The 14,395-nt window shown below is 40.0% G+C and overlaps 1 protein-coding gene across 1 annotated transcript; it reads right to left on the reverse strand.

Moving 5' to 3' along the window:
• Positions 1-689: 689 nt before the first annotated feature.
• Positions 690-7,814, reverse strand: LOC128805929 (radial spoke head protein 4 homolog A-like). Its single transcript, XM_053974956.1, has 6 exons — positions 7,261-7,814; positions 6,551-6,785; positions 4,145-4,900; positions 2,828-2,963; positions 1,902-2,019; positions 690-1,287 (listed from the first exon to the last, which is right to left on the reverse strand). Exons 1-6 carry the CDS (start codon positions 7,491-7,493, stop codon positions 1,068-1,070), a joined length of 1,698 nt encoding a protein of 565 aa, XP_053830931.1. The 5' UTR covers positions 7,494-7,814; the 3' UTR covers positions 690-1,067.
• Positions 7,815-14,395: the final 6,581 nt, after the last annotated feature.

The following is a 14,395-nucleotide window of genomic DNA, read 5'->3' on the forward strand; positions in this document are numbered from 1 at the left end:
CCGCCTGCCGGCAGCGCCCAGATGGCAGCGGCCAGGGAATGAAACGCTGTCCTCACAGCCGCATCTGCCGCTCTTTGAGACACCCGCAGGCATGGGGACTCCGCCGCTTCCCTGGGCAGGCGTTCCAAGGCTGAGAACCCTTATCCGTTAAGGAGTTTTTCCTAATATGCCATGTGAACCTCCCCTGGTGCAACCTGAGGCTGTTTCCTCTTGTCGCTTGTAACTTGGGGTGGAAGAGGCCAACCCCCACCCGGCTACACCCTGCTGTCAGGCACTTGTATACAGGGTTAAGGTCTCCCCCGAGCCTCCTTTCCTCCAGGCTCAACACCCCCAGCTCCCTCAGCCGCTCCTCACAGTGCTCCAGACCCTTCCCCAGCTCCACTGCCCTTGTCTGCTGCACTGCCCTTGCCTGGATACGCTCGAGCATCCCCATGTCTCTTGCAGCGAGGGGCCCAAAACTGAGCCCGGGATTGGAAGTGCAGCCCAAAACTGAGCCCGGGATTGGAAGTGCAGCCCAAAACTGAGCCCGGGATTGGAAGTGGAACCCAAAACTGAGCACAGGATTGGGGATGCAGCCCCCAGTGCCAATGATGAGCGGTATCACTACCGTGCACTCAGCCCCCAGTACCTCAATAAGCTGCCTATTGACTCTGAATAGTACACTTTTACACATAAGAGCGATACTCTAATGGGATTTAAAAAAAAGTTTATTTAAGTAAAATGTATATATGTATTGAAATGAGGGCTAGAAAAACAGTGTGAACATCTTGTGGGTGGTAGTTCTTAGTTCAAAGCAGCATCATTTTAGGAAGCAGACTATGTTTGCTTAGTCAAACAAACACAAAAAGCCTTCGTGCCAGTGTGAACAGGTTTGAGGGGTGGGGAAGGACAGGAAGACAGCTGCAAAGAAAAGCCTACAGAAATCAAAAAAGAAGGCACACTCAAAAATAATTTGAGGTCAGCAAAAAAAAGACTAAATTTTTTTACTAAAAAAACAACTAAAAATGACTAAAAAAGAAAATGCTTTTTATGTTCAAACTTTTAAAACATCTGTTTTATTCTGTATTTTAATCATCTTCCCCTTCCTCATCTTCCTCTTCCTCAGCTGCAGCTAAGGCTTCTTCCTGTGCAGCCTTGAAAGCCATTTCCTCTTCCACAGTGGGGTCTACTGTCTCAGTGATTCCTGGCTCACTGGGGAATTCTGCTTCTGCTGGCGGGGGCAGTGCAGGAGTGTGGCTTTCTGGATTGTATTTGTGACCCCAGCCAAAATAGATGTTCTCAAATTTCCTGAGAAAGAGAAGTGAAAGACCACACATTCACCCCCTGACAAAATATTAGCAGACAGACTGTCAGGCATCCTTTCTCTGCTGTACAAGAAGTCTGTGGTCCAGATATCCTGTAGCAGAAGAATTTGAAACATGGCACCTCTTTTTAACTGCCCTAATGGTTGTTAATGCATCTTCTATTTAAAATGATGAAGTGTTACTGCACTGCACTGCAGTACAGTGTAGGGGAATGACAGTGTACTGGAAATATACATGGAGGTAATAACCACGTGTAGTGGAAACAAACGAACATTAGAACCACAGAATATGGCTGGTTTTGTAAAAAGTCCCACAAACACAAGAATATGTGTTTTAAATCAAGGACTGTGCTCAAATGCTAACTCAGCGTTTACATCCATTAACTTTATGCCAGCCTTTCCAATGATTATTTGTTTTCAGTCTTAAATACCTATTTACTGTTGCTGTGCACATTTAAGTGGCCTTCTCCATCAGTCTCTGGAATAGCTGGAATTCAGACAATGAATTAATAATAAAGTAACTCTGCCTGCATTTGAGAGGCACCTGTGTGTAGCACATACAGTCAGTGTTGTAACCACGTCAGGTTACAACTCTCACCTGCCAGATGCAAAGGCATAAGCTCCAGGCCATCGGTTAGACTGCAGGATTGCAACAGAATATTCCGGAATCAGGTTTGTAGAAGCCTGAGCCGTCCATGCAGGGATGTTGTTCATGCCTGGAGACAGCAAAACACACACTGTCTATGAATAAATGGACTTGACAAGCCTCTACAAAATACTTAAGACTGAGCTACAAGACTTGCACAGAATTCAAGCAAGGGTTATGTTAAGTTGCACGACAGAAAGTCAGAAACAGTAAGTGCAGGCACTCTTTTTCCCACAGGTGGTGGCACAGGAATGCTGATAGACCCCCCACATACAGAAAAAATTCAGTAGCATTCACCCCTGGGTCTTTTGTCAAGGACTTTTTATCACTTACAGATAAATTGTATAGCTATATTTCACCTTGATTAAAGAATGGAGAGTAGAAAAATAATCAAATATTGATGTAATCTAATATTCAGGCTCCCTTATTCCCATGATTTGCTGCAGTGATATGCTAAAAGATCTAAATTCTTATACAAGTAATGTATATCCGTGCATGTGTGTACATATTAATTATTCTATTTACTTACACATAAACACACATTTTTCTTTTTTCCTAAAAAGATGAGATAAAAATAGCTGAATGTATTTCATGTAGCAAGCTGTTTTGAACTTGCAATAACATGATAAGTCTAAGTTATTTTTTCCTTTTAATCTCAACAAGATGGTTACCTAGTAAACCTGATGATTTCAGTTTTAATGTCAATACTATTAACCATTTTGCTTTTGATTGATTTTGTAAAAGAACGTGTTTACCCTAGAGAGGCAAAGTATATTGCTCCAAGAAGTGTCAGAGTTTTATAACTTCAAATATTTACTGCTAAATGACAACATTCCTAGTGACTCTCTATCAAAAACTTCATATTCCATGAAGAATACCTTCATCTTCAGAGATTAGAGTAAGAAGGGGTTGTCCTCTTTCTTCCTGTTGCTCTTCTTCCTCCTCCTCTTCCTCCTCTTCATCTTCTTCATTTTCCTCTGATTTTTGAGCAAGATTAATCCAAACACAGCGACCCTATAATTGATGTGGAAAAGTTATAAATACATGTAACAATCATTGAAAGAATGCAAGTTAAAACTAGTTAAAACAATTGGCTCAGAGACATACACAGTTAAGGGATAGGAAGAAGAAAAATATGTATTCCATAACTGGAATATTGTTAACAAAATACTATTGCCAACATCCTCTTGGCAGAATGTTCCCCTCATTCCTCCCCTCACTCATTCCTGCTTACTGTTTGAGAATAACCTTATACCTCTGTTATCAGCTTTTTGTCATTTTATATTCTTCAGTGCCTGGCCAGTTTAGTTTATATCCTTGCTAGATTACTAGCTACTGCAAACTATGGACTTACTCATTCTTTTTAAAATCTGCATTGTTATTTGGCTACCAGTCAGAGGAACATAACAGAATGTTCTTAAGTTTCTAATGCATACTAATTTTATTTTTTACAACTATTGTTTTGCTGGTAGTAAGTTTAAACCTTATTTCCTATCATTTGCTGTTATTTTACACTAGCATTCTTGAATTGGTAGACTCGCCATGAAGTCATCCAGCAATAAAAACCAAATTAGTAGTACCTCTTCCTAGCACTAGTCTAATAGAACATGTTTTAAAGTTTTTTTTCATGTGAATGTTTCACAGCAGAAAGTATAAAACAAAAAATTAACCACAAGAAAACACCACCTAAGTTCCATTCAGCATACAACCATAAGCTATCTGCTTTTTAGCATACTACTCAAGAAAAGAGAATTTTAAACACTTCTGTCAAATAAGGATTTCAAAGCAGAAAACCTAATACAGAAGATTGCAAGAAATTATTTTATCTCTCAGGGCCTAACTCCATACTGTTATTTAAAGACAAGTTTCAATCTCAAGAACACATCACTGGAAAAAATACTAAACCTAGAGGGTTCCTAAATTTATAAATATATATAAAATAGATGGTATATGTAAATACATGCAAGATATTTATGTATTATATAACATATAAAAATACATGTTTTATGTGTAACATATTTTGATAATACACATGATATAAAACCTATTTCCTATATAAAAATCTTTCAATCCAATACCATTTCCAGTGAATAGTTTGCATGTGCAGGTGAGGAGTGTTACTCACATTCTGTAACCCTACAAGCACTGCAGTGTGAGTGGCATCCAAGGCCCATGTGAGCTATGCTGGCACACACCTGCTTTAGAATTTCCTTGACGTGGTGTGCCCACGTGGCGAGGGACTCCACCATTTCAACCACAGGAGGAGGCTCAAACTCAGGGTTTTCTTCATATATATCTGCTCCTTCTTCTTCTTCTTCTTCTTCGTCCTCTGGAAACTGGTAAAATCCAGTGGGAGAGACATGGGTTCCTGCTGAGATTCGAGCTATCTGTGCACGCAGGTAATTGGCCTCATTTCCAGGAAAAGGAGGGAAGCTCACAACAGGAGCATCCAAGCGACCAGTGAAGAACTTCTTGATTTGCCTGGCACAGACAATCTGGGCTGGTGTCACTGGAGGCAACTTCACCCAGGGTTTGCCTGGCTCGTTACAGACAAAGTAGACATATTTATTAGTCCCAGTCCCATTTGCTTCTTTTGGGATATCAGGTGGGGGTTTATAGGTGGACTTTGGTGGTTCAGGTTCTTTTTCTTTCTGCTCATCTTCTTCTTCAGCCTGACCTATCTCTTTCTGTCCTTCTGCAATAATTTCCTCTCCTTCCTCTCCTATTTCCTCCTCCTCCTCTTCCCCTTCCCGTAACTGTACTTCAGCTATAATATAGTTCATTTCCAGGCCCAAAATTTTGCCCCAGAAGCGACAAGTCTGGATTGGCTGAACATTATTTAGGTTTTTAAGGGCAAGGAATATGTAATAGGATTCATCTTTGCTCAGGCCAATTCCAGCCTGTTCAAAATAAAAGGCTGTTTCCATCACATTTGGTAGAGAGGGCTTTCCCTAGGAAAGAAGATTCAGAATTAGAACTAAACAATAGGATAATTATCTATTTTAAGAGTTGAACATGTTATCTCTTGAACATTATACTTCACTTTCCTATAGTGCCACTTATTATCTCAAAGTGCTTCACAGACATTCATTCACTACTTCTTTTACTATAATTTAGAAAAATTAGAAGTCTTTTAGTGGTAAAGAAGAGAAGACTTCTTTTAGTGGTAAAGAAGTCTTTAGTGGTAAAGAGCAGCTCTTAGACCACAGATTTTCAAAATTCAAACTTGTAATTACTGCAAAATAAGGGAAGTCAGCATTCTTACACAAGACCTACAAGGGATTCAGTGCTAGGGCATGTCAGCTAAGAGGCCTTGATGCCTGCAAACAGTGACACTGTGTTGCCTTGTGTTGTAGATAATACAGATTTTACATATTTAGGCACCAGACCAACATCATTTCTCTGGGGTGAATGTTGTTTGGCATACAGCTGCCTGCAGTTTTTAAAATATTGCCCTCTGTTCTTATCAAAGTCCATTGTAAGACTTCATCTGGCTTCAGTGGAAGCAGAATTAGGTCAATAATTAAGTATTTCCAGTTGCTCTACCACCCATCTCTCATTTAATGGGGGTCAGGTGATCATATAACACAGACAGAGTTATTAGAAGTTGGACATGACAGAGTTGGGAATTTGGAAGAATTAAGTGCTAATTTCATATGGAATTTCTTTGGATCTGACAGGTTTCTTATATCAAAGCAAGATTGACAGGATTATGAAAAATTCAGAATTCCTTTCGGAAATACCCTACCTTTTTTCATTTTCAGCATCCTATACTGTTAATGTAAGATACATAACAGTCTATGGGAAACATGAAAGACTATCTCTTCTGTGGTTGGTATTTGTACTCTGCAATGGTAATACATTTGAATATATACTAGTAAACTTCATATGAAAAGCAATATCTTGTTGAATGATTTCCCTTGGCTATTATAATTCTCATTTATATTCTTATATTTCTCATTATAAGAATTCTCATTTTTTCTTGGGTAAAACTGCTTCTGCACATAAGGAACGGAATAATAAAAAGTCCTGTTTTAAGAAGTGGCTTTTCAATTGTATTAGTTCTTCATTAAAACTATATTTTGTTTCAGTTGGAGAAGGACAGACTGGAACCACACCAGGAACTGGAAGAATCACAAAATTCTGCATTCTGCTCTTTTACAGTAGCAGTTGTGCACAATTATTGTCAAACTGGTAACAAAAACTATGGTCACTTTAGGTAAAGAAACAACCCTTTTATAAAAAGAAAATAAACTTGGATGCAGTATTCCGTGCTGAACTGGCATATGGGAAATGCTATAAACCTTACTTTCTGTTTATCACCTCTAGGACATCCCTGATTAAAACAGCTCAGGATATTAGATTTACCACAGGAAAAAATTTCAACTAAGTAACCAGATGGGTTTTTTTCCTTCGGAACTAGACATGGGACAATCTGTGAGGAGGGTACATGGTGCTGTGACTGCAATTATTTGTATGGTCAGGAGAGGCAGCACTACAGAAGAGACCACATCTTCCTCCCTTTCTCCTTTCCCTTCTCACCATTCGCCCACCCCTTCCCTGTTATATTTGGTACCTGTTTCACTCCAATAATAACTCACCATCTCTTCTTCTAGTTCTTCATGTTCATCTTCTCCACCTTCCTTGACAAACAAAGCTTTATACTTTTCTGCAGCTTCAAATGTTGGAGGGATCAGATGTTCATCTCGAAGAGTGTCCATTTTTTTCCGAAACTGCGCCCACTTCACATCCTTGCTGATATTCTCAATTATGTCTACTGCATTTGTGGGCTGTTCGTCCAGGATCTTTGTTAGTATATTAGCAAAATGATCATATCTGTCATATAAATGTAAATATTGCTGGCTTACTATACAAAAGTCTTAGAATATTATGCTTTTAGTAAAAAAAAAAGTAAAGGCTAATCATCCAGATCTTTGGAGAAATCATTGGAATACTTAGAAGAAAGGGGATCATGGAGCCTTAAGGCAAATTAGAGTTAAGACTAGTCTGATTATACTTAAGAGCATTCCCATTCTCCATTTCTAGTATATGCCCCATCTATCTATGAGCTGAATCTGAATTTAAACTTATTCTCAATCATATCAACTTCTTTTTGAACTATCTTTTTGTCTATAAAATTCCATTGGGAATTTCGGTTCTGAAAGATGTTGGACACATGCAAGTATCACCAGTGATGAAATATTGCATGTATAACGTTATCCCATTCTATATGCACCTCCCTTTGTCCTTTTACCTTTTTCTCCACTCATACTTCCTACCCTATTTGATTGTGATCCTTTTTAAGACTTACAAATTCAGGCCAGATTTTGTGCTGGTCTTCAGTAAATAGGCTTTTGCATTCTTGATTGCCAGCATCCGGGCTTGGGGATCGGGAATCTCATCCTCATACGGGCTGTATCCGGGCTGGTCAAGACCATAACCCGGTTCGTGTGGCTGGTAAGGGCCATGCCCACCTTCATAGGCATTTTGTGGGTAGGCACTTTGTGGTTCCTGTGAAGGGTCTGATCCTGGCGACTGATCCATGCTGTGCCGTGCCCCCGGTGCCCTGGGAGCCTTGTCCCGGCGCGTCTCCGGCCGACGTTTGGTGGTGGCACCTGCAGCTGCTCGGCGGCTTGCGCTGCTGGCCGTGGGTGGCCGAGGCGTTGAACTGGGCTCTGTGACCGACACCGCGCTTGTCCTGCTGCACGGAGCGGCCGGCACCTCCCCTTTGGTGCTGTGCTCGGTACGGATGAGAGATGCTTTTCCTCAGCCCTCCTGGCTGCTCAGATCCTCGCCTTACCTCCCGGTATTCCCAGGGAGCCGGTCCCGGTTCCGACGTCTGGGGCTGAGGAGGGTCTCAGAGGGCGGCTGCCCGGGGCCGCGCTGGGGCGGCTGAGCAGCGTGAGGGCTGTGCCCGGACCACAGGCGGGCTCGCTCCGGCCCTTCCCGCGGGCCGGCCTGCGGCGGGGGCTCGCTGGGGGCCCGGGATGCGACCCGGCCCGGCCTGGGGACACCGCGCGGCTCCGCAGCAGCAACGGCGGCGGCGGCGGGGCGTCGCCGGGGGAACGCGGGGAGAGAGGGAGGGCAGCCCCAGTGACCCGCCCTCGCTGCCACGCCCCTTTCCGGGGGGCTTTTAAGCCCGTCTTCGTTACTTTCAGGGGGACCCACAGGGTGATGGCTGAGCAGGGTCTGTGCGGGGTTCTGAGCAGGAAGGTCTAGTGAATGGTGCCCCTGGTTGTGGTATCAGGTGAGAAGTAGATGATGGCTAATGTCCCTTCCAACCCGAGCTAGTCCTGTTCTGTGAAACCATGAAATGCTGTTATTATTTTCCATTGAATGTTTGTGGTATGAGCCTTTCAGCCATCTGCTGAGAGCAGAAGAGTGGGTCTTCAAAAGTTTAATCTTGTTTTGAAAGGTTGTTAATTTGCCTTAATTGCTTTTGTGTGCATTTTAGCAGTGATATGCTGCTTGTAAAGTACAAGGGTTTTTCTTTTAAGTTAAAATATATTCCTGGATCCAAGGGGAAAAAGCAGTTGTAAGTTTAGTTGGTCATTCAGTGCAATCAGTGTTAGTAAGAGAATTATAGAATTCGCTGAGTTGAAGTGGCCCATAAGGCTCACTTAGTCCAGCTTATGGCCCTGCACAGGACACCCAGAGAGTCACACCATGTGCCCCAGAGCATTGTCCAAATGCTGTGTGAGCTCAGACAGATTCAGTGCTGTGACCACTTCCCCGGGGAGCTTGTTCCAGTGGCCAACCACCGTCTGGGTGGAAAACCTTTTCTTGGTATCTGACCTGAACCTCCCCTGACTCAGCTTCATGCTGTTTCTTCAAATCCTGTCACAGGTCAAGAAAGTGAAGAATTAAGGAGACAGGTGGCCATAATATGAGTTAACTTTTGTTTGCAACGGTATTCAAACACTACATTGTTTAAAGAATTGGTACTATTTCCCATTATCCTACTCTGATTTCATTAGTAAAGGATTCTGTCTGTTTCTCCAAGGCAAGTCTGTTTTGCCTGTGACAGTAATAGATGAATGATCTTCCTGCTCTTATCTTGATGTGTTGTTGTGTTTTTTCTCCCCTCTCCAATTCAAAAGAGGGAATGATAGAAAATTGTCTTTGGGGGGCACCTGGCATCTAGCCAGGGTGAAACAATACAGTGCTGTAAAAATCTCAGCAGAATGCTCTATGAAAGTTATAAGTTGTGTTAAATAAAGTAGTGCAGTACCTGAACTGTAAAATCTACTTCTCTGTCATTGATGGATCAGCTAATGTAACTTTTAAAAAGTGTGGTTTATTTTGGATATTTATGATAAGCAACCAGAAAAAAATTATGTAATAGCTATGTCAAACTTCTGTCACATTCCAAGATAGTAAATGCTAGAAGTATCATTGAGGAATCTGACCCATTGTGAAGGAGCAGCAGAAGGTACTTTTCCACATCCGTAACAGGTGGAGCATTTATGTCAAGAACTAAAAAGTGTGTGCATTGTGTTCCTATGATTCCAACAAGTAAGACATGATAAAAAAAGTTAGTTCTGCTGGGTTTCTACTTGTAGAAGTTTTTAAAATGATCTTTGCAAGGAATGTGCCCAGGTTCATTTTGCAGAACTTGTCCATTGACTGCAGAGGGCGATACAGTACTTGCAAATTACTTGCAGATTCCCTTTTATTTGATTTTCGTATCTCATGTTTGGAGGGAAAACCTTTTTAGTAATTCACTTCTATTAAAACTGTATGAACTAAGTTACCTTTCTGCTTGTGTGTTGAGTGAAGTAGCTGCTCAAGAAAGGGCAAGTGCTTTGTCTTTTCAATTTTATTCAGCAAAGAAAGAAAACTGGGGTACCTATATTGCAGTTGGTTAAGTTAGGACACATGTGGAATGTGCAAGAGCTCAGGACAAATAACACATCAGTGCAGAAGGATGTTTCACCAAGATGCTATGATGGTCTTTTGTTGATAGAGAAAAGTAGGAAATGGGTATGTGCAATGCTGCAGCATAAACATACTCTGATCATTGTCAGGAGCATGGGTTAATTAGCAGAACAGTAACCAAAGTATTCATGCTTTCCCTTTCCAAAGAAGGTTTGTATTGTCTCTGCTGTGGCCAGGTAGCCATTGTTTCTTGTCCTGTGGAATCAATTCCACTTTTCAGTAGTTTGTTTTTTTTTTTTTTTTTTTTTTAAACTAAACTCCTACCTGTTACTGGCTTTGAAATGGAGATCCAAAAATGTTGCACATAGAACTGGACAGCTGTTGTGTTTCTATACAGGTTCATTTGTGAATTTTGAACATATGAATTTTGTACTGGGAAAGGAATAACAGACAATGTGAAGAAAGCTTCACTTTTCAGCTGATAATCCTTCTCTGCTCTATTGATTTCTTTGCAAACAAGTATTGAATTGGAAAGCCAGATTCAGGTCCTACGTGTCTTCCTAGAAGAATGCCTTCATCTCTGGATCAGTAAGTAGCACCTGTACCTAATGAGGTGAAGCTGGTCTCTCCTGTGTAGCTGGCAAGGCAAATTTAACTAAATTCCAGCCTATACAATAGGAAGCAGCTGTTGTTGCTTTCTGCTCAGAGCTTGTTCCATCAGGTAGTTGCAGGTATTCTGGCAGCTCTCTTAAGAGGAGAGCATAATTAGTAGGTTCTTGTTGGATTTCTTATGGCATAGGTTTTAAACTGTGTGCTGTGGTCAAGACTCTAGTTCCTGAGGGTCTGAAGATAGCTTTTCCTTTGCACTTTATTTATGGATTGAATCATTATGCTTTTTCTGACTGCTTCCAAATGACTTCAAGAGGAAAGGTACTTGAAAAGTACAGATTTTGTCTTGCTACCTTTGTTAATTCTTGTTAAAAGTCTATTAACTACATAACTACTTTTTAATCTTTTTCATAGTTTTCCATCGAGTCAAAGTTCTTTGTATTTCACTTCTGATAGTAATTTCCTGCTAAATATCAAAGAAAGTTCTTGTATATATAAAAGTAAATATTATTCCCTGAATCCTAACTGTTTATGGTGCAGAGAGGAAGAGATACACAAGTTCTCCTTAAAATATGGTGGGCTTTTTTCTGTTGGTTCCAAAGCTTTCACTGAGTAATTACTGCAGGCATGCATCTTCTCTCATAGGGAGTTTGATTCTTTCTTTTTTTTTGGGCTGTATGCTGAAGTCAAACTGTATTCCTCAGGTGGTCATAGACATTAGATTAGCACTGGCAGTCTGAGATGCTTTTCAATATTATTGGAAAGCTGAGAGACCATCATCCTTCTGCATGGGACTGATAGGAAATACATTTGGTGCTCTGAAGGAAGTAATAATGATTTTTGGAGCTCTAGTGCTGGCTTTTGCTCTTATTGAAGTCAGCAGGAGCTTTGCTGTTGACTTCTGTGAAAGTGAGATTAGGTCCTTTGTCATTTCATTTTCATGTTTTGACGTAGGCGAGGATATATGCTGGGAGACAAACTGGTTTTAATTCTGACCTACGGTGGAGAGTTCCTGTGGCTAATGTGGAGTGTGACTTTGCATCCTGATGTGTGAATTCTGTATTTTACATTCCCTGTGTTCAGAAAATCACCATGAGTTACGGGTGGTGGTGCAGTGGCAGCAGCGTTGGCATGGACCAGCAAAGTTTCAAAGGGGGGAAAAAAATTATCACTAGTAATCTGAGTTCTACAGCTTTTTTGTAAACTAAGATTTAGTTCAAACTATGTTATTACAGCAACATGGTGAGGATTTTTGTTAGGAGAAGCACAAGAAATTGAAGCTGATAGTTTTTTAGACTCTGGAATGTCATGTCTTTGTATATATGATTTCTGTTACTGAAGGTGATGGTATTTTTCTGGTATGTCACTGTGTAACTGGCTAAAAATTGCACGGGACAGCATGATCAGTACTTCCTTGGTGTTGTCTCTAATTTATAATCATTTTCATTGATGTTTATGTGTAATTTCTTATCTGCCAGTACTATCAGAGTGTGGTGGTACTTTTGATACTTCAGAAGAGAAAGCTGAATTTTCTGGCAAAGAGGGTATGGCAGTTTTTAAAGTAAATGCTGAGTTTAACTGCTGCCAGCTGTGGTGCTTTGTGCTGGTGCTCAGAGCTGTCCATTTCCTACAAGTCTCTTAGATCACAACTGCAGATTTTGGTGTTGTGTGACACTTTCTAGGGTGGGAAGAAAGGCAGAGTGATTCTTGCTAGCATGTTACAGATGTGATACAGGGTTCAAATGGGCCTGTTTTGGATGCTCAGCTTCTGCTACATATTTTTAACTCGTGTGCAGAGAAATCTGAATGTCTTGGTGGGATGGGGTCTTCCCTCAAAAGGTTCTGACTGTGCATAATTGTGTGTTGCAGCACTGTTCTCATCAGCTGAACCTGTGGCTCATGTTGGAAGACACCCAGAGCAGTATAGATCCTGATGATCATTGTGTTGCAACAGTGCAAAACCAGACTATGGGAGTTTAGGATCTTTCTTGCAGCAGTAGTGAGGTGGAATTAGCTTCAAATAACCACCTCTGGTTGAAGGCTTGTGAAACCTTACCAGGCTTGTTTTCTCCTTGCTGTGCATGTGAATTTCTCCTTTTGGGGGGCATGGGTTAGGGGAGGGGAGGTTTTGTTCATTGTGGGAATTCTTGGCGATTTTGTTTCAGTGAAGAGTCAATTAAATAACAGTTAAAATGGAGCTATGATTTATTGTTATTACTGGAAGGGAGGGTCACTTTTTACTTTGCAGATCTGGAACTTTTGCTGTATTTCTGAGAGTCATCTTTTATATTTATTAGATACTGCATTCAATTTACATTGATTATGTGTAAAGGTTTTATTCTTACATGAAGCTGAGCAAGTGCAAGTACTTAAAGATGATTAAAAGTTTCATTCCTTATTTTGGTTTTCCCTAGCTGTGTGTGTCACAGCACTTTCATTGTAGAGAATGGATTCTTTCATTTCCCCCTAGTATGGTAAGCTCTCTAGTCTGCAGCAGTGGTGTAAAACAGGGTATAATGATTCAGCAGTATTTTATCAAAGCTATCTAAATCATGTGGAAATAGAGAACCAGTCCTGACACTTTCCCCTTTCAAATAGTTAGGAGGAAGATAGAAGCATATTCTTTGCTATTTATCAAATAATTATAAAATAAATATTCTAAAACCAAAAACTGTCAGAAGTGTAGATGGAATTGTTTCCATTAGAAACTGGAAATGGCTACGAGGTTTTGTGGAACTTAGGGATATATAGAAAAGGTTTAAATATTTCCCTAGCATTAGTCATGCTAAGTAAGTTCAACCTGATTCTTTACAGGAGGAGCTTGCCATGTTAAACTCTGTGAATATGAAATTCTACTCAAAAATCCATTTTTGTATTGCAGTCCTGTCATGAAATTCATGCTACTGAATAGGACTTAAAAAAAAAAAAATCAACTTTTCAGGCCATGTTGCTTTTCAAACACTCTATCAAGTTGTCCTATATTACGGTGTTTTGACACTGTGATATGTAATAATGGACATGTTTGAGGATAGCAGTCTACTCAAAATAGTGTGTTTAAATTGTATCCACTGATTTAATAATGCGATTGCATTCTTAATTGGAAATAATACTCAAAGTGTAGTGGGGAAGTAAGCTTATAAAGTTGACTTTAATTTCCATTAAAGAGAAATCTATCTTTATCCTTGAGCTTTCATGAAATGCCATTACATCAGTCATTTTATCTGGAAATAATTCCTACAAATTCAAACACTCATTGTAAATTTGATGTCTATGATCAGTATCCATTGTTGTAGACAATTTTCTCCCATTTTCTTTTTTCCAGACTTGCAGAACTTCCTGTAAACAGTCTTCTCCTAGTAACATACATGCTCACTTGAAAATTGCTTTTGTTTTATTCTTTGTTTTCCTTTTTATTATGTTGGATAGAGCTTTTATTTTCAGTTAGTTGTTTAGACATCATGTCCTTTTTCTCCTCTATGAAAAGCACAAGATAAACAAAGCAAAAATTTGCATCAGCATTCAAAATACTATATTTAGGGGAAATAAGCAGGAGTACTTATGAAGTGTCTCAGAGAAGTTTCTCCTTACTTTACATTAACAACTTTGCAATGACTTGACTGTCCATCCTGTTTTACATATAAATAAGTTTTCCATAGAAAATACAGTGTGAATTTAGATAGTATAACAGATTCTATTAGTCTGTGTTTTTCTTGCAAAATATTTATAGAACGATTCTAGACAGTATCTTGCTCACCTGCATTTGAAACTTGTTTCCATCTATGCTTTGTTGATGAAAACAGTTTTAGCTGTCAGTGTTAATAAATGTTCAAAGCATTCAGATTAAAGCATATTTTTTTTTTGCATTCCTTTGTCAAAATATGAAAAAATATTGTTTCCAGGTAAGAAAATGTAAGTGTGTCAGAAAATGTGCCCTTAAGTATGTAAAACTTTGGAGCTAT

This window comes from Vidua macroura, chromosome 4 (genome assembly GCF_024509145.1).
Source record: "Vidua macroura isolate BioBank_ID:100142 chromosome 4, ASM2450914v1, whole genome shotgun sequence".
Taxonomy (NCBI): Eukaryota; Metazoa; Chordata; class Aves; order Passeriformes; family Viduidae; genus Vidua; species Vidua macroura.